At 39.5% G+C, this 24,304-nt stretch overlaps 1 protein-coding gene across 1 annotated transcript in view; it reads left to right on the forward strand.

Moving 5' to 3' along the window:
- KCNK1 (potassium two pore domain channel subfamily K member 1) overlaps positions 1 to 21,507 on the forward strand; it is a 34,978-nt gene extending 13,471 nt beyond the window's left edge. The window contains exons 2-3 of the mRNA XM_042025261.1: positions 15,625 to 16,020; positions 18,926 to 21,507. Of these exons, the coding sequence (XP_041881195.1) occupies positions 15,625 to 16,020; positions 18,926 to 19,185 (656 nt within the window). The 3' untranslated portion in view covers positions 19,186 to 21,507. The remainder of the gene's footprint in view (positions 1 to 15,624; positions 16,021 to 18,925) is intronic.
- The last annotated feature ends 2,797 nt before the right edge of the window (positions 21,508 to 24,304 follow it).

The following is a 24,304-nucleotide window of genomic DNA, read 5'->3' on the forward strand; positions in this document are numbered from 1 at the left end:
GTTGTAAGAATTTCTGGAATCGTCAACTATCCCACCAAGAGACATTTTTGTAGCTAAGTGAAGTGCATTGTTTTACAATAAATTGCCGTTCGTCTAAACAGACAATATATATAAGGTTTGAAAACCACAGAGTATTTAAGTTGCTCTGTGTCTTTACATTGCTGGCTAAATGTCTTGTGTATGTAGTTTACGTGTCTAAATGCTACATCCCTATTTATTTCTAAATACTTTCTTCTAGATAAGCAAAAACCTCTACATTTCATTTCCTTGTGAACATAAATAGTATGTTCAACTACAGTTCTTTTCCTTTCTCTTTATATGCTGATAGGACATACAGTTGTGATTACCCTGGGTGTCCTTATTCCAGTGTAACTAATCAAATTTGTTTCCCACAATTCTTGTTTGCTATGTGGGATGCCCTAAACATGTGAATAATTGAATAGGACTAGTATATCTATAAAATCAGTTTATGGTTCAGTAAACCAGTTCTCACAACAGTTAAAGTATTTTCCCATTGAGATTTGCAAATTCGTGTTCTATTTTGAGCTTGATGAAATGGTGGATATATTCAGCTAGACTGTATTCAAATGAGAAAGTATCATCGAGTATCATATTTAGGACTGTGATTTAGAGTTTTGAGTAAGTAATCTCATGTGTAAAAGTATCTTACTTTGGTCCTTATGTAAATATTGTCTCATAATTTATCTTTATTATTCTAGATGGAATGTGCTTGCATGAAAGTGGAGTGTGATGCACTTCAGATCTGTGTGTTTTTGCTAGTTGCTTTAGTGATTTTTTCTCTATTTGTGTTAAATTGTTTTGCTTCTGTTTGGCTTTATGCGTTGTTGAATTCTTCATGTTTCTGAGAAATAGCTATTAAAACAGAAGAAAGTAATAGGATTTATTCACATGGAGATACATTATGGTGACTGACTGACTTATGTATGAAATATTGAAGTACCTTACAAAAATAGGCAAGGACTATGTGTCTTCCTCTGCCAAACAACAGAGCTGATGCTCGTAATTTCCCTGAGTTCCACATGTCAAATCAGTAACAAGATTAGAAGTAAATATTCCTATTCCCCTGCTGTATCTGGTAGATAACGCTTTCTTCTACGTGAGGTTGGATTTTAATGCAAAGATGCTGCTTACAGATTTGATTTTAACTCCACAGCGTGAAATGGCTTAATTTTTTAATGTTGTGTGATAATTCCTTACTGCCCACGATACTGCTTTCCTTCACTGTTTTCGTGCTCTGTTCTTTCTGATGGTGCAATAAAGCAATTTTTGTTTCAAAGTGGAGGTGGAAAGCATACTAATTTGCAGCTGGTTGTTTCTTTTTATTTCCAGATGGTAGGAAGAAAAGCTGTGGTTCATTTCAATGCAAGAAATTATTAAGTTAGCAAGACTAGATAGGTATTCTTCAGTGATTGGATGTGTGATTAAAACACTTCAGTAAGTGCCACTGCAATGCATTCAAAGCTTTTGACACAACCCAGGGTGCATTTGGGATGGTAACAGGTGTGAATTATAAATTTTTAGAAATCTCTTTTCCAGTGAACTGTACCTGGCTTCAAGCAGAGCACCACAGTGCACCAGGTGCTGGGTTCAGCAGTGGCAGCTGGCACATCCCTGGGGTATACTGTGCATACTCAAGGGCTTACAAGTGGTGGAAAGCTGAAGTAACTGATAGAACTCTAAAACCTGTTATGTGAAAATTAGAGCCTGTGGAAAGACAAAGTTGCAGCATGAAATGAATCCATGGTTCCAGACCTTTTCTGGTAAGAAAAAGCTCCTTCTTCTACCAGTCTCTTCAGAAAGTGTGTGTCCTCTGAGCTTCACTGCCAATTAGATCCTATATGCATCTTAGCTGCTAAAAGGAGTTTTTCCATAGGTGCAGACTGCTGGAATTAAAGACAGAATCTGGATGTGTAAAATCTATTGTGTGAGATACACCACTTCATGCTGCAGTCAAGGTGAAAGTCTCATCGTGTTTTTTTACCAAATCAACATAAGAAAATCAATATCATGGACAAGCTACTGGCTAAGTCTAGTAAATAATGACACTTCTCTGCCAAAACATTGTCCTTGTTTAGGTTTTTTTCCTACTTTGAATATTTCAGGATGTGAATCTGAGGAAGAACTAGAAAGGCTTGTACCCTGCCCTGGTTTCAACTGGGACAGAGTTAATTTTCTTCTCAGTAGCTGGTACAGTGCTCTGTTCTGTATTGAGTATGAGAATAATATTGATAACACACTGAAATTTTAGTTGTAGCTCAGTAGAGCTTACCCCAAGTCAAGGACTTTTCAGCTTCCCATGATCTGCCAGGGAGCTGGTACACAGAAACTGTGAGGGCTCATGACCAGAACACCTGGCCTAAACTGGCCAAAGGGATATTCCATGCCACAGAACATCATGCCCACTGTATGAACTGGGGGAAGTTGGCTGGTAGAGGCTAGTTGCTGCATGGGGATGGGATGAACATCAATCAGCACGTGATGAGCGCTTCTGTGTGCATCTCCTGTCTGTCTTGGATTTTATTCCTTTCATTCTCCTTTTCATTATTACTATTATTATTGTTATTATTATAATTATTATTGTATTTGACTTTGTTTCAGTTACTAACTTTTATTATCGCAACCCGTAAGTTTTACTTTTTATTTCTAATTCTCCTCCCCATCATGAGGGAGGAGTGAGCAAACAGCCATATGGTGCTTAGTTGCCATCTGGGGTTAAACCACAACAACCCCTTTCGATACCTTGAAGTTGGTGTTGAAGTTCTTAGGAAGGTTTTTAAAGAACCTATTTCTTTGATTGCTTGTTAATCTTGATGATCAGTGGCTTTAAAAATACATTATTATGGGAATGCTGTTGCACACGTTGCTGAACATTCCGGTGCAAAAACCTCATCTTGTTTTCCAGTGTTTCAGAGGCCTACAAGTAAAACTTTCCTAATAAAACTCGTTCACATTTCTCTTTTATCAAATTTAAGTTTCTGAGACTTATGTAGTTTGTTCTATTAGGAAACCTTCATAATAAAGTAGTCTGTTGGAGCCCCTACTTTGATACAGATTTTTGACCATCTGTTGCCTAGCGGGCAAGTAAACCAATAAAAGAATAATTGGAATTTTCCCGGCTGAATTCTCAGAGGAGCCCTCAGGAAGTCTCACCTTACTTTTGACCTGCTGGTTGAGTTTTATTCAACAGACTTTTGTAATTTTTACTTCTTTCTCCATTGGAAAATAAATCTGAGATAACAGAAAATAACTGTTGAAACAAGAGTTTTTTTATTTATGCTAAATCTTTGCTAGAGGCAGATCTAAAGATGTTATGTTTGTATTTTGGATAGGTATTTCTAGAAATGTGCTGTTACTGGGAGTTCTGTGGGGGAAAAATAGCCTAACACCAGATGGATCCTGGTTTGATTGCAGTTAAACTCTTATAGGGTCCTAAATCCAGGATGACACTAAGAGGAACCGATTTCCAGTATAAAGACTTTAGACTTTAAAAAAAAAAAGTGCTGTTAGCTTTTAAAAAAACAAGAACAAACACAAACCCAAAGGGCAAACCCAGAAATTCATGTACACCTCTTGACTATCATTTGTGATGGAAGTAAGGCCTGAATGCTTTGGCACAGAGATTTAGCAGACCTCTGCCTGCTGAAGTCAACATTTAGTCTCTGCTCCTGTCCTGTGAAGCACACAGAGGACAGGAAATCTTTAATGACACATCCAAAAAGCATGACTGAAGTTGTCAGGGCACTGTGGGAGTATGGGTCCAGCCCACACAGACTGCATGACAGGCTGGAAGTTTAAGCATGTCCCAAGAAAAAGGAGTTTCTCAACAGGCAGTCTGATAGGAGCCATGTAGCTGACAGGGTTTGAAAAAATTTGCTCTTGCAGGGTAAGTGGGAAAGCTTTGCCTGCTGTCTGAGTGCCTGGAGAACATAAACTCTTCCTGCAGGGAACATGTTCTTTATAAAGGAATATTTACTAGCCCTGGAATGGCGAATATGCCTCACCTAGAGCCCTGCCACCCTGTGTCACGCATGGTAGGTATCTTTCTGGTGGCAAGGAACGTGTGTTTTCAAGTAGACTCTGCTGGGAGGGTGTAACAGTTCCCTTGGGTTGATAATACCTGTTTTGGTCATACGTAATCTATCCGGGCAGGACTAGCAAGATCTGGTGTTGGGTGGTGGCAGGAAAGAGTGCTGTTATTTTCAAGTTAAAGTTACTATTTTTTGAGCTGTATTTCCCACTGATACTGTTGTTGAGAAGAGATAATATTGCACCAAACACTCATAATAATCATGTCAGGTGTTGGGGGGAGATAATGATTTCTGTACTTAATCTTATGTCTGTGTTTGGTTCCTGTGCAGTGGATTCCATCTGCTGTTGTGCTGCTCTAGTAACAACTCCTTCCTTGTACACACCCCCAACATCTTAACTGCTGATATGGGAATGACTTCATTGTTAGCATCACTGCTGTGGGGTTGTAATGTTTTTCACTTACTCACTTGCTCTGGGTAAATACTGTCTAAAACAGCAGTGACTAAATGGACAGAATGTTACTGCTTGCTGCCATTTGGAATTCCCATCAGACTGTAGGTGTGCCTTGCCTTGCATGGTGATGTGAGAGAGATGTGGATGATCTTTGTGATGACAGGAAATGTAGAATATTGTCATCAGAATTAGGCGATACTAGCATTTGTTGGGTTTGGCTCAGAGTTATATTTAGTTTCCCTTCAATTAATAGAGCATCCTTGTATATTATCAAGTGACCTGAGGTTCAGGTAGGCTCACAGACTTTTAATACTGTTGTCATTCATCTTATTGAACTATGATGGCAATTCAGAAACAATAAATGAAAGTTTTTCTTTCCAAAAATCGGGAGCCAATCAGGGAAGTATGGGGAGCTGTGATATTAAGCCAGTCTGGCACAACTCTGCTGTGGAATACCAGTGGAGGAGCTGATGCTAGGGAAGCAAAGAATTCAACTTCAAAATCTGAAGGCAGCTGAAGTCTGCCAGATTTCTTGGCCCTGTAGTTCTGTTTGGTTTCAGATCAAGAGTGCACTACAGTTCATTCAGACTTCCTGCTTTGGTTCACACTTGTGGAGCAGTTTTGGAGCATGTAGACTGGACTTCTTTCCAATTAAACAGCCTGAAGCAGTGGAGAGTACCTCAGCTGTTACTGGGCATCCAGCCTTTGTGAACAGAGTAGAGCAAATCTGAAGCAAACCCTGGCTTCCCTAAATGCAATCTTGAATTCAGGTACGTGCTACCAAGTATTCCACACTATGGATCAACACTCACTGTGCTGTAATTCTAATGTAAACAAGGTGGCCATGCAATTCTTTTTATTCTGTTTGGTTTTTTCCTGTAGCTATACTTTGCGTTCCAATGGTCAAAAGAATTGATTTTGGCCAGGAATTGGCAGATACCCGATCCCTTAAGTAATATTATCAAATACTGCTTTTTTCATGACATTCAGATACAAGATCTAAGCGCCTGTTGCAACCAAACTATTTTAATGTTTTAAAGTTTTGCTCACAAGCCCAACACAAAAACATTTTCTGCATCTTGCAGTTTCTCCTGCTGCATTGGTGGTATGTGGAGAGTGTCAAAAATTATCATGTTTTGAATAGTAAATTACCATCTATAAATACGTAGTGTCCAGGGATCCCCCTGCACTGACTGCAGCTTTTTTCTTGTTTTTTCTTGCTGATTGAAATGACAAGGTATTTGTACTACTTAATGTTTTTCCACTCGAATTTGATTAAAAAATGTCTTTAGCTTGCATTTTTATATTAGTATTTGTGGATCATGAGAGCAGCTAACTCAAAGGTGAAGCAGAGCAAAGCTATTTTTTGTCGGTCTTCAAGAACGTGGAGTTTTTTCTGGCTTAAAAGTCATGTTTATATTTTAATCTCTACATGACAGAAATGTATAATAATAATAAGTCACAATCATTTATACAAAAGTATGTCAGAATTTAAAGAAAGAAATAAATTAGAAGTTATTTGTGCTTTATTGTTACTTGTCCTGAATACTTAAGGTGACAACAGTTTCTTCTGCTGCATTATCAGTACAGAAAAAATGTGGAATTGGAAAGGCGTGCCCAGGTCACAACATCAATATTCCCACCTTCTATACTTGTATATGTTTATATACAAAGGTGCACAGTAACCTTATATAGATTACAGGGTACAGAAATTTCTCCCTGAACAGCTAATTCTCCAGCATCAGCAGCTGCGTTGGAACAAAGGCAATAACCATCTTAACGCATTTCCTAGCTGAGAAGAAAATATTCCCTGGAGATCATGGAAACTGATTAATGGTAACCATAAATAATGTAAGAATTTCTGTGCCATAATTTTGGAATTATGAAATGTTTTTTGGAACTTGAGAGTTCACAGGAACACTAAGCTGCAGAAGGGGATGGCATATATCTCTCTAGAAAAATGTAAATGGTCTTAACAATAGCAAAAAAGATACAGAACTTCTCGTTGTAAATAAGTGGTTCTGTAATTTTTCTCTCATTAAGAAAATTAATAGATACGTAACGTATCTATCTAATGGCTTTACTCTGATCCTGCTTGTTTGACTCATTTGAAAAGACTTAAAGCACTTTCAGTTTTCCTTGCGCAATTAAGGGCTGAACGAGAGGCAGCAGCAGGCCCAGGTGGTAGAGAGGGCTCATGGTATGCTGGGTTCCACTGCGAGTCCTGCCAGCAGGCTGGGGGAGATGATCCTTCCCCTCTACTGAGCACTGGTGAGGCCACACCTGGAGTGCTGGGTCCAGTTCTGCACTCCCCAGTGCAAAAAACCACCATGGAGCTATTGGAGAGAGTCCATCCAAGAGCTACCAAGGTGGTGAAGGGACTGGAGCATCTCTCCTGTGAGGGACTGGAGCATCTCTCCTGTGAGAGACTGAAGCCGTTGAGCCTGGAGAAGAGAGGTTTTGTGGGGAGCTCATCAGTGTATATGAATACTGAAAGGGAGACTGGGTTAGGGAGTGATGGTGCAGGTGGCATATGAATGCTGCTGTGTTGCATACTGCCCCTGTCAGATCGTTCTTTTCCACCTTTCCATTCATGTTCACTGAATGGCTTGTATTTTTTACTTAAGCTGGACATTTTGAAGGCAAGGAAATATTTTTATTCTGCTTTGGTAGCACAGTAAGTGTGAAATAACCGAAAAGAACATAACCAGTAATGATAATTATTATGGGATACATAAAACACTTTCACATTAGTTTTAGTTTAGTTTTAAATATTTATATTTCAAGTTCTAAGGGCTTATTACATTTAGTTAAAAATAATATGTACACAAATTATTTGTTAAATACTAAATTTTTAATGTATTTTTGTATAGATAATTATTTTCCACCAGAAGTGCTACTCTGTTCAAATGTCCCAGTCAATAAGAGCCTTTGCTGTCTCTTTGTGGAGGACTCCCAGAGAAGACATAGAGTTGGGATGGGCTTATTGTAGGAAGGCTTTTTAGAGGACTAAGAACATACCCAGTAGGAAATTAGAAGCATTACTGCTTCTGCTACCAGGATATGTTGGATTTTTAAATTTTTTTATTTTTCTAAATTAATGACCACCACGATTTCTGAATGAGGATGTGTTGCAGGTCCATACACAGTAAACCCACTTTCACACAGGTTATTTAAACTGACCCAGAATATATAAGAATAGGAAGTGAACATCAGTGTTTTGCTAGCACTGGTACAAATCCATGAGCTGTTTAAACAATACCAAATATAAGAGCGTAGAGCAAGCTGTTCTTCTTCACATAAATATGAATAAAGTGTGAAAGTATCCCTTGTCCTCATACGAGCCTTTTCCCCAATTTGATTCATTAGCATCCCCTTTTCCCAGCAGCTGTGGATACAGTTTCTTTGGGCAGGTGAAATATTGCTTCCTGTGCAGGAACAGACAAGGCAGATTTTGTATGCTTTGCAAGATATAAATGTTCTGATATACAGCTGTTCTGGTAGAAACTGATTTTGAAACTGGCTTTGACCACAGAAGTGAATGTATCCATGCCTCATTTCTTTGGTTCAGGTATTTCTGACAGTAAGCCAAATTACTCATACAAGTATTTATTTATTATTTAGTATTAATTACTAAACTGACTGTGTTAAAAGCCATTTCATCTTTTCTTAGTGCAGCAGATGACATTTGTGAGCTGATTATATGAACACGATCCTTTCCAGGGCAAGTCCAGCCCTAGCTGGCAGGACATTGATTCTGAGGAATTAGCAGTCTTTCTCTTTGATAACTAGTGGCAGCAAAGAGCAGGCTCAGAAGGAATCAAAACTGCATACCATTAGGAAAATGCATGTAAATCAGTGCATTGGACTCTCTTTGGAGTTTTAGTTGGTTGGTTGGTACTTTTGGAAGAAGTCCCCTGACTCTAGAAATTGGCAAAACAAAACAGTTCTGTTCTGAGAAGTGATTAGGTGAGATATTGCTATGAAGAAGATGTAATATTCATGGTTAAATTAATTTAAATATTGTTTTACTACTTTTATTCCAGTGAGGTTTGAGGGGTATATTATTACTGAGGAGAGCTGGATCAGCACCATACTAAATCATGTCATCTTGAAGTCTAAACCGCTTCTAAATCACCTTTTACTGGTGCTGTGTGAGAATGAACCTAATGAATATTTTCTTTAGTGGCAAAACTGGTTTAAGAGGTTTCTGCCACTCCCTTCATCACGTCTCTAATTGTGCCAGTGCAAGTCTTTGAGGACTGCATAGTAAGCTTTTATTAGTGAAGTGAACTAGGTTTCAAACAAATCTCATCATCATTTTCCCTCTTTTTTTTTTTTTCTTTAAGCAGATTATTTCATCAATTTAGTTTACAGGACCTCTTCCTCTTCCTTCTTCTAATGAACACAAAATCAGTTCCATTAACTCAACTGCAGGAGTTGAGGAGGTAGTAAAATGTAATTTCCAAATGGATTTCCTCTGCTTAAAAACGCCTGTCATAGTGACATGTTTCCTCTTCCTTTCTGCAATGTAGGTTAGTGTATCTCAGCCTGGCTGGAAATCAAAGTTCTCTGATTTGTTTAGCAAAACTGTGTTGAGGAACTTTTCCAAAGTATTTAACAGTGAAATACATCTTTTTTTGTAAAACTAGGTCTCAAACTATTTTTTTCTATTGCAAGGAAGAGCATAGCAGCAACCAGAGTGATCTCTCTTACTGCGCAGATCTACCATCACCTGACATTTCCTTTTCACCTTGGAAGATAATAGACCAGTTATGAAGAAGGATGTATTTCACTGTTAAACATAGTGTAAAATGTCAAAGGCTTATAAAAATAAAAGTCTAGAAATTATGTAAATATTATCATTGACCATCTTCATCATACTCCAGTGAGTCATGTTATGCTTGGGATGAATTAAAGATTTTTGCATAACTTAAAAATATATAGTACATGATGTACCTAATTTATTGGGGCAGTTTGAGATTATGAGCTGACTTAAAGGTCTGATGTCTCTTCAAGGACGCTGACTCAGACCAGCAAAGGGATGAGCACACTTGTGTTATGCTGCCACATTGCACAGTGTGATTCTGCCATTTCAATGAGTGTGTTGGGGAGGACACTGGATGTGCTGAATATAACCCTCTCCACACGCTGAGAAACGCAGTGGTGCTACCCAGGGCTGGTGGTGTTGCAACAGGTCACCTGGGGCCAGAGGGAGCTGTGGCTTGACAAAATCGGTAGCAGAAGAAAAGGAGAAGAGCACCTGGCAGAAGAAAACAGACAACACAAAACCATTGATGGTATAATTCATGAAGGGAGAGGAGTGAGCTTTTATGCTGTGGACAGTGTCCCCCATTCATGTGAGCAGCCTATGAGAGCAGGCGTGGATGGCTGATGCCCTGGGAGCATAACAGAGGGGTGAGGGAGGCAGCGCTGCAGCCTGGTACACACCTGCCAGGCTTCACCACCAGAGCCTGGGAGAGGCTGGCTGGGGAAAGCTTCCGAGGGCTGTAGCACTGCTGTTCGCCTGTTACTTGCCTCACCTGATGACAGATCCCTCTCCACCATTCAAACATCCCCTCTTTTGGCACCATCTGGGGACTTGTGTGGAAGTCTAGGCTGGGTTGTTATGACACAACTGTGGCATCTCTGCACTCTGGCACTAAATACTCAATTCAGGGTTCTGAAAGACCTATAAGGCAGCTACTGCCTCTTAACACAGAGAAGAACTCAGTAATGAGCTACAGGAGGGACTGAACTATGGAGAGGCAAAGCAGTGATGATACACAACCACTTAGATTGGTCAAAGTGGTGTCTGAGAAGGATGAAAGGAGTAAACACCCAGTCCCAGCAAGTGCCAAGCTAACAGAGGATGGAAAAGCGTGAAATGTTCATAGGCAATGCTGTGTTTGACGCAGGCTATTATGAACTGGACATTGTTGGAAGCTACCTGGAGATTCTGGAAAACAAAGTGTGATGGTGTATATAAAAATGGAGAGAGAAAATATATCTTAACTGGAATATAATGGCCAGATCTGTGTATTTATCTACAAAGTGATCTAACAGGAGCAATTAGTCACAGGTAAGACAGAAGAGAAAATAACTGAAAGAGGAACTTGCACAAGAGGGATACAACCCACTGGGAAGTGTAGAAAAGTCATGACTAAGCCTTTTTAGAAAGATGTAGGAACAGAAGACTAACTTGAAGTACAGCAAGTGGAAATTTTTTTACTGAACACATCATTGACCTGTATAACTCATCACCAAAGTAAATGTAAAAAGGTTGAAGTATTTTAAATTATTTCTAAAAAGAAACACTTTTGTATGTTGTCACAAAAGTGACATCAGAATTTTTTACATCAGAATTACATCAGAACAGATTTATATGAGCATGTAATAGTAGAAATCCTCCAAGTCATAAGAGAGTAAGTGACCTTTAAGGAAAAAATCCCTGCATGTGAACAGAACTGAAACACAACTCTCAACATCTTATGGGGTTTTACTCTTTGTGTAATCAATCCAGTATTGTCTATCTCAAGACATTGAGCTAGATGGATCATTGATCTTATTCCATTTGGTAAATTCTGCTGGTGTTGGATGTATTCTTTTTCATGATTTCTTTTTTTAAAGGAAAAACACCTCTAAACTATGAATAGACAATGGAAGGGATTATTTGTAATAACCTTTATCTCTAGTGTCAGTGTGAGTAGCAGTGCTTGGGCAGGTTATCTGAGGGTTTGATTTTTTGAAGGTCAGTGCTTTTAAATGGGTGATTGTTATCTGATGTTTTCATTATACAATATAAAAATACAGTGTTCAAAAAATCTTGTTTTTCTTCATAATTTGTAACATAGTTCTCAGACATGCTGCGTTGCTGATTTAATTCTGGTCACCCATAGCAAATGTTCTTGATAGAATAAAAAAAAGTCTTCATAAGTAGTCTGTGGTGGCCGGTGAACTTACGTTACACAGGACAGAGAGTTTTCAGTAAGACAAGTCCCTAGTACCACAAGAACCTCTTTAGGTTTGGGTGACCAGAAAGGCTTCTCCCAGGATGCTTGTTCTGTTAAGTTAATCTATCCCAGTTTGGCTTCCCCGGTTGGCTGTCAGCCTTGACCCCCCCCTTGTCACTCCCCCAGGGGTTCCCCATCGGTCCCCGTTCCCTAGTCCCACCATTTCCCTGCCCCTGGATAAAACCTCTGAGCTCAGCATTGTTCTCCTCTTTGTCTCGGTGACCTTCGACAGTGCAGAAGGAAGAAATGCTCCTGTTGGAACATAAACAAAGACCCTTCCTGCCTCTTTTGCCAGCGACTTTGTACTGAAGCTAGCCATGCGTTTGTGCGTGCATGCGTGTGAGCCACAGAGCCAGACTGAGACAGTAATAGTAGTCCCCTTTTGGTGAGCATCATTTTTTCATAGCAAAAATAACACCTTAGGGTTGCAACTGTAATGCTTCTGATCATGGTGGTTTCCACTGAAACAGGCAAATGGGCACACACACCTCCCTGAAGAGGACACAGTACAAAGAAGTACAAACAGGTGCAGGAGCAGTGATGGGAGGCAAGAGAGCACAAGTGTCTGAAAGGAGACAATGAAGTATCTTGTGCCTTTGAACCATAATTCTTTTAAAGTATGGCTGTGTTGGTTTGGGATGTTTTAATGACTTTTGTACAGTGATAACTAAGATTATAGGCATTGTCAAGAAAAGTTACATAAAAGCTCTTGCATACTGGGAAAAAATAGGAATCCTTTTCTTTCTCACTTGCCATAGCCTCATAAATTGTGACTGTTTCAGCTCAAGATTTTCCATATAATTATTCCCAAGCAGTGCTTCTCTTTCCCAAACACTGATCACTCATACATTGTTTTTAGATGTCATCTTACTGCTGCTGGTTGAAAGTAAATTCTCTCCTCAGTCTGAAACTGTCAATGCTCTTTAGTATGATAGTTCCTGTAATTGGTAGGAGCTGGGGAGCAGAGTGTTCCTCCAGACTCACTTCCTCAGAGCTTAGGTACATAGTGTGTAGCAGTAATTTCTGTCCTTCAGAAGGAATCATGAGAGAAGTATCAGAGAAGTAACAGAATCCCTCATCCAATCCAAGAAATGAGCCTATTGCTGCCTGGGTCAGCACAGAGGTTGGGATTAAACCACCATCAAGCTGCTTTGTGCGTAATGGTCCAACAAATGTGTCAGATACTGTTGTTGGTATGCATGCTACAGATGTTTGTGTTCAAATTAGTGAAAGCTTGGATTCATTGTACAGTGTGAACATATGTTCAATTTAGGAGCCAGGAGTTTGCAAGGGACTTTCTAGGTCTGCAAGCTCAACTTCTGCTTGTCATGTGTAGCTTCGTGTTCCTGCACCATCTATAAAGTTACCAAGCTTCATCAGTTCATTTTAACACAGGCATTTGGGGCTTTTTTTTCCCAGTTCTGGAAATGGATGGCTGTTCCAAAACTCTTCTCTGAAGCTTATAAACCTTCTTCTAATTTCTAAACTAGAAATGTGTTTATGTTATATCAAAGCTTTTTTTTTTTTTTTTTTTTTTTGCTGGCGCTGTTATTCTGCATCTAAAGCATTTCTTTTTGCTGGTGCTTGTATGCTGATGCATTAACAGGCAGATACTCTATCACTTTTCAACCTCCAGTCAGTTGTGCCAAGAAAGTCAGCCATTTTATCTTCCTTTTATAAAAAAGTCTCTATTCTTGTGCTGGTTTCAGTAACCCTTTTCTACTCTTCTTCCAATGTGCTTGCATTCTTTAAGCATGGATATACAGAACGAGGTAGATTATTCCAAATGAGGTCTGATCTGCAGCTTACTCAAATAACATACCCATAGTTCTGCTTTACTGAAGAGATGGAGAAGTGCAGCTGCTTTTTTTGGTGTTTGTGTCACATGAATCAGTTTTAATTACCCTGTGATATACTCACAACACTCTTCTCTGCCAAACTTGCAGTTGATTCTCTCACAAAATATTTTCAGGGAAACTAAGTAACTGGGACTGGTCTGGATGGATGTGAGATAGGGAGAGATAGCAAACAGAGTAGGAGAAGTGGTTAGTTCTTGAGGGAATGGTTAGTTCATTCCCCTAGGGAATGTCACAAATGGTGTTACTTGTAGATCTGTGTTGGGCTTGTGCTGTTCAGCTTATTCCTAAATGACCTGGCAGAGGGAAGTTTACTAAAGATATAACATTAATTAAGGGAGTAAGGATGGTGGAAGAGGCCCAGGGCAACTGGGCAGTAAAGTGTCACTTGAAAATGAATGTGGATAAAACGTTAAGTCATGCTCAGTTTCATGTAGGAAGTGATGGGATAGGCCCTGGTGGATACAAGATCCAAGGGATCTAATAGACAAGGGCCAAGAAAGCGACAGCTTGGTGTTAGTCAGAAATGCCAGTCAAATCTCCAGCACCATTATTAGGCACGGAGTAGAACACTTCTCTGCAACTTCATAAATCTGATTGAACTGCTCGGTGGAGTTCTGATCCTCTTATCTCAAAGCGGATAAAGCAAGCAGAAGGTGAGTAGGAAAAAAAGCCATTAATTAATACGATTTTCCAGGGCTCAAAAGACTGAGCTTGGGTAAATTATTCATAATATCATTAAAATTCAAGTACAACTGAAATTTCCTGTCGGGTTAGCTCACACAGAGGAGTTACACCTCATGTGCTTCTTCTACAAGACATTGTACATTATAGTGATAAGACATTTTGCCTGCCTCTCATTGTCCGGAAGTCTCTCTGTGCATATTAAGAAAAGGAAATGTTATTTTTTTATTTACTCCTCTGGAAAACTTAAAAAGCAATGACTCTATTATTAAATCCATCAAAATAGAGAAGAAGTCTCTTGTGTTCATATAAAACTTGAAGGGACTTGCGGAACAGCCAGTTTCACAGGAGAGCAGGCAGAGGGTTCCCAGGAGGCCTCATGGAATGTCTGCCTGGTCTAGTGCTGCACTGGGCAGACTGGGGAGGTGCAGAGTGAGTCCAGTTCAGAAATCAGAAGCAGCATAACCCTGAATTCACTGTGTGTTCTGCCTGGACTGCTCAAGATAGCTCATTGCAGTAGCTCTGGAAAATGCCTTGCTGTACAGCAGTAATGCAACCCAAATGATGTGGCTGATCTGGGGCTGCAGAATTGGCAGGGCCTGTCTGCACTTGCTTGGTTTGATATCAGTGTAAAGGCTGCCCAGACTAAGTTTCAAGAGATTGCCTTTTCCTTGCTGGAATGAAAAGAAAATACTCTTTTATTTTCTTTTTGGTTGGCAAACAGAAGAAAGCATTCCTGGTTTATGCTGGATTTACTGTTCCTTTCTGTGCTGACTTACATTTAGAACCGAGTGCTTTCTGTCAGAGTGTGCTTTGGCAGCATAGCCACCTGCACTGGGTACAAGTAAATTGCACAGGTTTGTGACATTGGGATTGCTGGCTGTGATCAGCCTCTTGTACACCAGGGGATCCATTCCTGTACTCTGAACACATCATTGTTGATCCTCCTGGTGTGTAAATGGCAAGGCAAAAATCTAGCCACAGTGGCTAGATCCTTGGAGTTTTGATGTGAAAAATGTTTGTTCTGCTTTTAGATGCCTTTGATGGATTATCATTTGTGGAAGCATGGAATTAGATAGTTTGGAATGCTGGCTATAGTACTTCTACGTAATTTAATTGATTTTTACAACAGGCGTTAGAGTGTGTTACTACAAAGTAGATGTAGGAATATTTTTGTGAAGTATTATCCCAGTTTACCGGATGGGGAGAAGAAGTTACTTCACTTTGTAAAACTAAATAAAAAGTTCAGCAGGAAAACCCAGAATTAAATACAAATCTCCTGGCATAAACTTCCACTCCTGACTAGGCCTTTCTTCCTTCTCTGAAGTAAGCATTTATACAATGATGTTCACAATTTTGAAATATAAAAATATTTGGGTTTGCTTGCTCATGGCTAGTACTGAGTTTTGTTTGCCTGCTTAAAACAGACCTTTGAACAGCATTTGTCAAGAATAGTGGAATTCAGAATTGGCAATAGTGCAGCTTGTTCTTCTCTCTCAATTTAGCCGATATCAGACTGGTACCTGAGCTCCTACGTTTAACTCCGTGCCTCCTCTGCTTTGTTCCAGGTTATGGACACACAGTGCCTTTATCTGATGGAGGAAAGGCCTTCTGCATCATCTACTCAGTCATCGGGATCCCGTTCACGCTGCTGTTCCTGACGGCGGTGGTGCAGCGCATCATTGTGTATGTCACCAGGCGGCCGGTGCTGTACTTCCACATTCGCTGGGGCTTCTCCAAGCAGGTCGTCGCAATCATCCATGCCATGATCCTTGGGTTCATCACTGTCTCCTGCTTCTTCTTAATCCCAGCAGCAATATTTTCTGTCCTGGAAGATGACTGGAATTTTTTGGAGTCTTTTTATTTTTGTTTCATTTCCCTGAGCACCATTGGCCTTGGAGACTATGTGCCAGGAGAAGGCTACAATCAAAAATTCCGAGAGCTGTATAAAATTGGAATTACATGTAAGTGTCAAACTAAGCAGCTAAGTAAAAGGCATTTTATATTTAAAAAAAAAAAAATGAACATCAAACTGGCAGTCAGACTTCTCTTCTCCACTCTGTGGATAATGACCGTTTGTGAACTGTCAGCTAGCAAACTGGGCACTAATTTAGGTAGCTCTGTAAAGAGGAAACTGTTAAGTAAGGTCAGTTTTCTTAGTTAAGAATGAAAAAGCTAGAACTAGAATGCCATTATTCTTCATATTCTTCATATGCCGTAGCTACTTCCTCTCTTATTAATAGTAGGAAAAAAATGCTGTTATGAAAATGGTTAAGAGCATCTTGGGCTACCATTTCAGTGCATCACAGAACCAAGAACGTGATCCGTGTAACCTAAGGTCGTCTCATAAGGTGAGATGACAGGTGGACAGAGACGAATCAAGAAGCAGTGGAAAATGGGGCAGAATAGCAAAGTTTCTGACTCCAGTTGTAACAGAAGGTAGCTGAAGCTTGCACTGGTACATACCAGCTGTCAAAGACAGACAAGTAGACTGAGATGATAGCAAAGCAAGACCATGAATGCTAAATTTAAATAGTTTGATTATATGTGACACAAAAGAAATCATGGTGATCAGTGATTCTAAGAAAGTGAAGCTAAGAAAATTACCTTTGTGTTGGTATTCTGAGTAAGTGTATGCTGAGGGCAATATTTTCCAGTGACAGTGTTTTGAAGCATTGCAGTTTCTGGTATAGCTTCAGTCTGAGCAGTCTTTGGGTCATCAGAGGCACCAGTTAAAAGATCTGAACAGCCAAAGCAAACCTTTCCTGTCAGGTCCATTTCTTAGGCTGGTCTGCATTTGACTCTGCTTATGTGCATGATCCAGCAATCGTAATGTAGGCAAAGAGTCTGTTAACTTGGTTTTGTGTTTTACCTGAGAAGAGAGGTTTTCTCATTCCTTGAAGCAGGGCCTTGAACTAGCCAACAGAACATTTTGTTTTATTATCCTGCTAGGCCTCTTGCCATTGCAGATTTCCTCTTCTCCCCGTCATGTTTATCTTATGAATGGTAGCTTTTAATTATTAACCTGCTGCTCTGCAGAGTTGATTTGGGGATGCTAAATGATGAAGTGAATGGAAACTCACACATGGCAAAGGTCTTGTTACAGGCTTGCTGTTCTGAAAACTCAAAATCTGAAGAAAACATTAGGGCTCAGATTAAAGCTTTTTGAAGCTGTAGAACAATTAGGAAATAAATTGTAGGAAATACTAAAAGGAAAAAGTAGCTTTTAGGCAAAGTTATGACCTTAGAATATCTAATTTCAATAGGTTTTAAGGTTATAACTTTTAAATTATTCTTTTCTTTTCACGTGAACAATTCAAGGAACCAAATAAAATGTTTTCTCCTGAACCTAAATTTTCTAGAAGACATTTTGGACTTCTACATCAGAAGATGCTTAATGAGTACTACAGGCTTTTCAAGAATTTTTGGGAGAACACAAGTCCCGTTCTAAATCAAGTGGCAATCAACTGGACTGAGTTTCGGAGATAATTATAAATTCTCGGTGCAGATTTATAGATGCTTTTCATTTGGTATAGCGTTGTCAGTTCTTCCTTGTGTTAATGCATAGCTCCCATTTGATGTTATGATATAAAGCTTAAAAACAATTCATAAATTTTAGCTGTAGTGCTGATTGAGATCAGTATCCAGTATTAAAAAGTTGATTAATGGTACTCCTGGAAGGAAAAGGAGAGCATTACTGCCAGTGAATAATCTGTAACTACAGGTGAAATATTTATGCCTTTAGGTAATGGAACAGTGACCATATGGAAATTATAATCGTTACTCTGTGTTGGATTTTCAGCACATTTTATGTTCAGCCCTTGGACGAGTGCGTTCTGCTAATAGTTATACGCTTAGCTTCTGCTCGATTTACTTCATTGAAATGATAAAATAATTAAGTAGTCATGCTCCTCATTGAATTGTAATGATCAGAAGTAGGGATCTAATGAAACACTGAGATTAATCAATATTCATTTTAACACCTTCCTTTAAACTATACATGCGTATGTTCGGAGAGGAAAAAAAAGAGCACGGTGTGCTGCTGGTCATGGGGATCTTCATTTCTGAACGTCTCAGTCTATCAGAGCTGGCTATTGCCTCTAAAAATAAGTCAGTCAGTACATGGTTGAAGTCATTGGTAATATATTTTAAATAAATCACTTCCAAGTTTTGGGTAATCTATATTCCTTAGTAAAACATTGCAAACATCCCCAAAAGATGGAGTAACTGCGTCAGGTTTTTCAAATTTCAGGAGTAATTTTACAGTAATTTTTCATTTTGGTTTTATCGGGCTTGTACACATTTCTAGTTGCTTTGTTTTTCCAGGTATTTCAGGGTGTTGTATGTCTAATAATTTTAGAGGAAAATAATTCCAAAATTTTCATTAAGTAGTAAGTGATTTGTCCTGCTAAACTGATAGAAATAACCAATGACCATAATTAGCTCCCATATTTTTACTTGTAATATGTAGGAATATTGTGGGAATTTTGTTGAAATTCTGTTTTTGATCTTTTGATCAAAATCTTTTGAAGGGTACTTAATAATGAAAGTCATAAGTAAGTAGGGGAGTGTGCATGTGGTAAATCTTAGTATTCTGTTTCTTTAATACCGTTACACGTTTTTTTCTCGTACAATTGTAATAGAATTGAAGCCTCTAGTATTACTTTTTCTGTTTATGTGGGGTCTTGTTGGTTGTAGAATTAAAAACGAAAAAACAAGGATATCACAGTCCAAAGCTCTGAAATTATGCCATAAAGAAAATTAACGTACTAGTCAGAGATGACAGGGGTGAGAAAAGTCACAGGCTCAAAACTGTTCCAGCCCTACTTGGTTTGCTAATAATTAATTTTTTTTTTTTTTTTCACTCAGGTTATCTGTTGATGGGCCTTATCGCAATGTTGGTGGTTCTTGAGACTTTCTGTGAACTTCATGAGCTCAAAAAGTTTAGGAAGTTGTTTTATGTGAAGAAGGACAAGGAAGAGGACCAGGTGCATATAATGGAACACGACCAGCTCTCCTTCTCTTCCATCTCAGACCAAGCAGCGTCCATGAAGGACGATCAGAAGGCAAACGAGCCTTTTGTGAATTCCCAGTCCCCAACTTCCAATGACAGCTCTCTAAACAATTAATACATGGGTATCCATACCTGTGTTTTGGTGCATTTATGCTACTTACCATAAGAAATAGAAAGCCTCATAATTTTTTTCTCAAAATATAAAAGCTGAAAGACTGTGCTACTTTAACAAGGATTCATCACTTCTGACATAGAAAAGACTTTTGGGAACAATGTGGGAGCCACCCTGGGAAAAGGGAATAAATGTAAGATGTGGCTGGGAACATAAGGCCATTTTGGTTGAGGGATAAGGATTTAGGTGTACCACTTTCAGAGATTCCAGAGAGAAAGGCTTGCACAAGTAACTTGAACATCTTTAGGAGACTAGGCCTTCACTGACATCCAGCTCACTGAGTTGCACGCCCCATCTTGTAACTGCTTGACAGCCGATTTTGGGATGTGCACCTTTGACAGTCGTAGTTTTAATCCAATAGGTAGCATTTTAATCTGGAAAACATTTTCAGAGCAGTATCTCTAGATCTGGTGGAAGGGGAATATCTAGGTCATCCCTCTATTACCCAGTAACTTGCAGGTGCAAACAATAATTCTAGGAAAGAAAAAACAAGACAGTCCCTCCTTTGCCCATGCCATTTACCTTTAAATTTCCTACTTCCTTAAAAGGTCCTCTGATCACAAGAAAAGTTGTCCTGAAGAGAGTGTGCCTTGAGTCTTCCACGCTGTTTGTTTTTTTGTATGAAATACTTTTCTGAGAGATGGCGAAAACAATTCAAAGCTCTGGATGAGATGAGATGGTAGGGAAGGAATACAGATGCATTTCAGTCTTCTGAAATGAGCAGGAGTGGGTATTTAGCTGCATGGAATGGAATCAGCACATGCCACATATGACTGGCACAGTCATGTGCTTATGGCTTTCTCCTAACAGAAGGTTGAAATCTGTTCAGCAGAGGGACTCGGTGCTGTTCCTCTGACCGTCCAGCCCAGCGTGTGCGCTGCTGAGCTGGTGGGTACAAGGAGGAACAGAAACAGCATCACCTTTGAACATAGCTCCTATTTCTTTTGCTTCTCTTGCTGGTACTCGGAGCACTTTGGAGGTGAAAGGAATGTTTCAGGGCAAAACAATTTTTCAGTTTTTCATATGGCAAGAAAAAAGGAAAAATGTCACATTTGGTTCGGATGGAACCGAATTTTTTTCCCCTTGGGAAAAGTCACTAAAAAGTCAAGATCTCGCTCAACTTCTGAAGCTGGAACCTCTTTGGCTGTAATAGGAGAGGTGTTTTAGTCCAGCTACCAGTCACTGTGCTGAATGCAGGGACCTCAGAGTGAATTTCGGTGAGCATGAGATGAGACTTAAGTGGTTGTAGTACTTCTCTTCGGGCCTTAAGAATCTTAAGATAGGGGAATCTTGATAATGCTTTGCAATGAACAGAAGATCTGGAGCACAAATAGCCATATTAGGACAGCCTCCCACATAGGAACAGTGTAGAGGAGAGCCTTTTACCTGCAGTGCAAGCATGCCAGATTGCCTGTAATTTGGCTTTTAGTGTTTAGAGCTGAATAATATTTTACTGTAAAAGAAAAAAAATGCAGTGTGTCTAGATTTAGCGCACATGGGAAAAATACTTGAAAGTAAATAACCCAAAATATACTGTGTTTCAGCTTAATGATAGCTAGCATCAAACAGATTTTTATATCTTTACTGGAAAAACTTACTTTATGGTTAAATCAGCTGAAAGTCTTCAACTGAAATTTATATTTCTAGAAAATCAGAGCTAAAGGTTTTGGTTGTTTTGAATTTTATAGATTAGGTGAGAGCATATTGCATTTGCATGTTCCCAGGAAAGTGGCTATTTTTATACTGCTTAAGTTAACACAGTTCTATTTATAATGAATGTTAACCAATATATATGTACATATATACATAAATATATTTATATACTGTACATATATCATAAATCACCAGAGTTTAACAGATGTAGGAATGACATTTTAGATAATTTTTCCCCTAGTCTTCTCTTTATACAGTCAATATTTGAAAACTATGGCATAAAAATGACACTGATATAAAATAAGGAGTACTGTACTACAGGAAACATTTATACAGTTTTTTTCAGTGGAACTTTATTGATTTTTTTTGGTACCTTAAAATTCAAACTTTCTTTTAATTTCTGTGTAACATTAAGCTCTAAAGGATATGCACAGATGTTAAATGATATACAAAGTTACTTCTGCAGCGTGTACACAAATGCGAAATGTAGACACGTGAAATGAAAGCACAGAATTCAAAGCAGAAGCGATAAACTAAGCAGTATACTGTGATTGTAGGTGAATATTTGTTATTTTAAACTTCAATAAAAAGTCTGGCTTTTGCCTGCCTGCACTCTGAAGTGGGATTATTTTCTTTAGTGGCATGTGTGCATTGAGGAAATCCTGTCTGTGTTTGTGCATCCTTTACTTAGCCTTCCTCAGCTCAAGGAGGCTCTGTTAATGCCAGTGTTGTACCTGACCTTGATATTAATTGTGGCTTAGTATTGCACTGGTTATTCCTTAAAAAAAAGAAGACCAATCCAAGGTATGTTCGTTTTTGTTTCAGATGCTGACTGATTGTAGCAAATAAAAGTAACATAGCATTTATCATGTCCTTATGAACCAACTGCTCCAATATTTGAGAAAATCTGAAAAACTATCATTGGAGGTTATCAGTGCCACTGATGAAATAATGGCCTTCATTTCCTACAGCTTTTACATCTTCACTTGAAGCCAGCATATAAGATGAGTTAAAACTGGAATCCAGATCAGGAGAAAGATTATCATGCAAGACCCTCAGTATAAAGTGCATCCCTTACCTAGAGGCAAACTGTGAAGCAGGTGCATGTAAACCCAAATGGAGAGCATGGATCATAAAGCACTGGTGCTGAAAAAAAGTTGCAAGAGAGAGTTAGAAATGCAAGCAAATTACTTGTATACATGAAAGAATTGCCTGGGTTCTGTCCTCACTCTCCTGTCTTCAATTGTTCCAGGCATATATCCCATTTATAATTTTATTCCTGTGCAACAGCTGACATTTGCCATCTTCTCTTTGTCTGTCAGTCATTAAATATAAACCTGTTTTATTGTTATTTCAAAGGAAAGAACTGGCAGGGTATTCATTGTGTTGGATGAAAGAAAATAGAAAAACCCACCTGAGTTTTGATTTTGAAGCTGAGTGACAGCCATGTTGTCCCTTAAAGAGCATGTTCTCTTCCTGAAGTTTCTTCCCAAGGTTCACCAGTGGCACCTTGTGTGGGTGCTGAAGACTTGCTGGAGGTTGAAATGAGTTATTTTCTAAGTAGGTAACCCCAGAGACTGGGGCAGTTTGCAGCTTTAATGTCAGTACTGCAAAACCTCCCTAGCTGGGTGCTTATGTCAGAGGAGTTGCATAAGACCAGCAGTTCTGGATTGCATTAAACATTTGTCTAGCCCAGAGTTCTGTCTCTGGCAATGGCCAGAAGCAACATGTGAACTTGTGTAAGGAAAGGGCAGGTGTGTAGCAACCATTCCCCAGGATGTTCGTGCTCCCAGCAGTGTGCAGCTCTGGACCATGACAGTATCTAGGAGGGATGGAAAGTCACTGTAGGTGTGGTGTGTGCAGGATATTTTACACTGAGGTGCCTGCTCTCTGCTTTGGTCAGTGAGAGACTGTCCTGCACGTGATCAAATGGAGATTTCCCACAAAGCTGTTGCAAGTTAGGTGCTGTGCAGTCAGCAGGTAACTTACATGGGATGGGCTCTTGAAAAAGGGAAGAAAGGCAGGGGAAAGCCTTTTATGTTGGACAGTGCTGTCCTCCAGCTAGGTAGGAACTTGCACAGAACCTGTTTGCTAATGCCGAATCTTGAATCTCCATGTTACAATTTGCTTTGTAAACAGTAGCAGGAAATGTAGTGAGATGAACCGTAAGTTGCTAAGAATACTACTACCCTAATGTTATTCCATTATTATTCATTCTTCTAGATTCTGCTTCCTACTGAAGCAAAACAAAGTTACTATGATGGGAAGCAGTGTTATTCCAAATGTGCACCAGTACAAGAGAATGGGGCTTCTTTTGTCTGCATTAGTAACTATCAGTATTGTAGCATCTATCAAAAAGCTCCTAGATAGCAAAAAAGTGTTCTTGTTGCTTGTTTCAAACGGAAACCAGATTTTTGAGATCCTAGAGGCTACCTCTGCAAAGCTGCATGCTTGCTTAATGCAGATTGGGTACTTGGTGTGTGTAATTTTAATGCCTACCGTGTTAGTCTCATCGCTTCCTAAGTTGCCATTCTACTTGCTTTTTATCACAGAGTTCTTATCACAGTTATCTTCAAAGGTCATTGTGTTGCCACCGAGTATGAGGACTGTGATGCAGTTATTTTGCTGGTGATGATGCAGGTTTGCCAGAGCCATTGCCTTGGCTGATAACGAGGCGATCTCACACGTAGCAGTTGGGGCCCAACGACAGATTTAGGTAATGAGGAGGGACAGTGTGGCTGGGAGCAGGTGCATGGGCTGACGGCCAATGTCAGGGAAAAAGCATCCTGGCAAACTGCTAAGTGACCACACCATTTTCACTGGGCTTCATTGCCTGTCACTAGGAGTTAGAGGAAGGAAGAGCAAGGACATTGCCAAAAGTCATCTGAAATGAACTAAGTTTTCACCATTTATCTACAGTCTGCAGCTCTCTGTTACTCAGTTGCACCATATATCCTGTGAATCAGGATAATGGTTTGGCATTTCCCTAGTGTTCCCCAGTGATGGTTCCTGTGGCCCCTGAGGCAAGTTACGCTTGTTACCCTAACAAGTTTTTTCTGTGTGAAGTTTACTGAGTGTTCAGACCCATGAGCAGGAGCGTAGATCAGTGTCACTGCTGAAACTTTCCAAGGGCAAATGTGGCTCAAGGCACTGCCTGGCCTTGGGTCAGCCTTTCATTTTAGTGCCCAGGCTGTCTGGAAAGACAGGCGTGAACTCTCTACCTTAAAAAGTGAGAAACCCACTCTTCTGGGAGGCTCAAACCTCCCCAAATCCATTTGGTGCTGATCACAGGGGCTTCATAGCCTTGTGTGTATAGTGCATACGTGCAAGTACCTGGAGTAGCACACAGAAATGTCACTTCTTTTCTCTATGCCTGATGTTTTTTGAGACTGACTGACCCCCTTAACCT

The sequence above is a fragment of the Corvus kubaryi genome, unplaced genomic scaffold (assembly GCF_017639235.1).
Source record: "Corvus kubaryi isolate FWS band 111438036 unplaced genomic scaffold, C.kubaryi_AGA036_p1.0 37266, whole genome shotgun sequence".
NCBI lineage: Eukaryota > Metazoa > Chordata > Aves > Passeriformes > Corvidae > Corvus > Corvus kubaryi.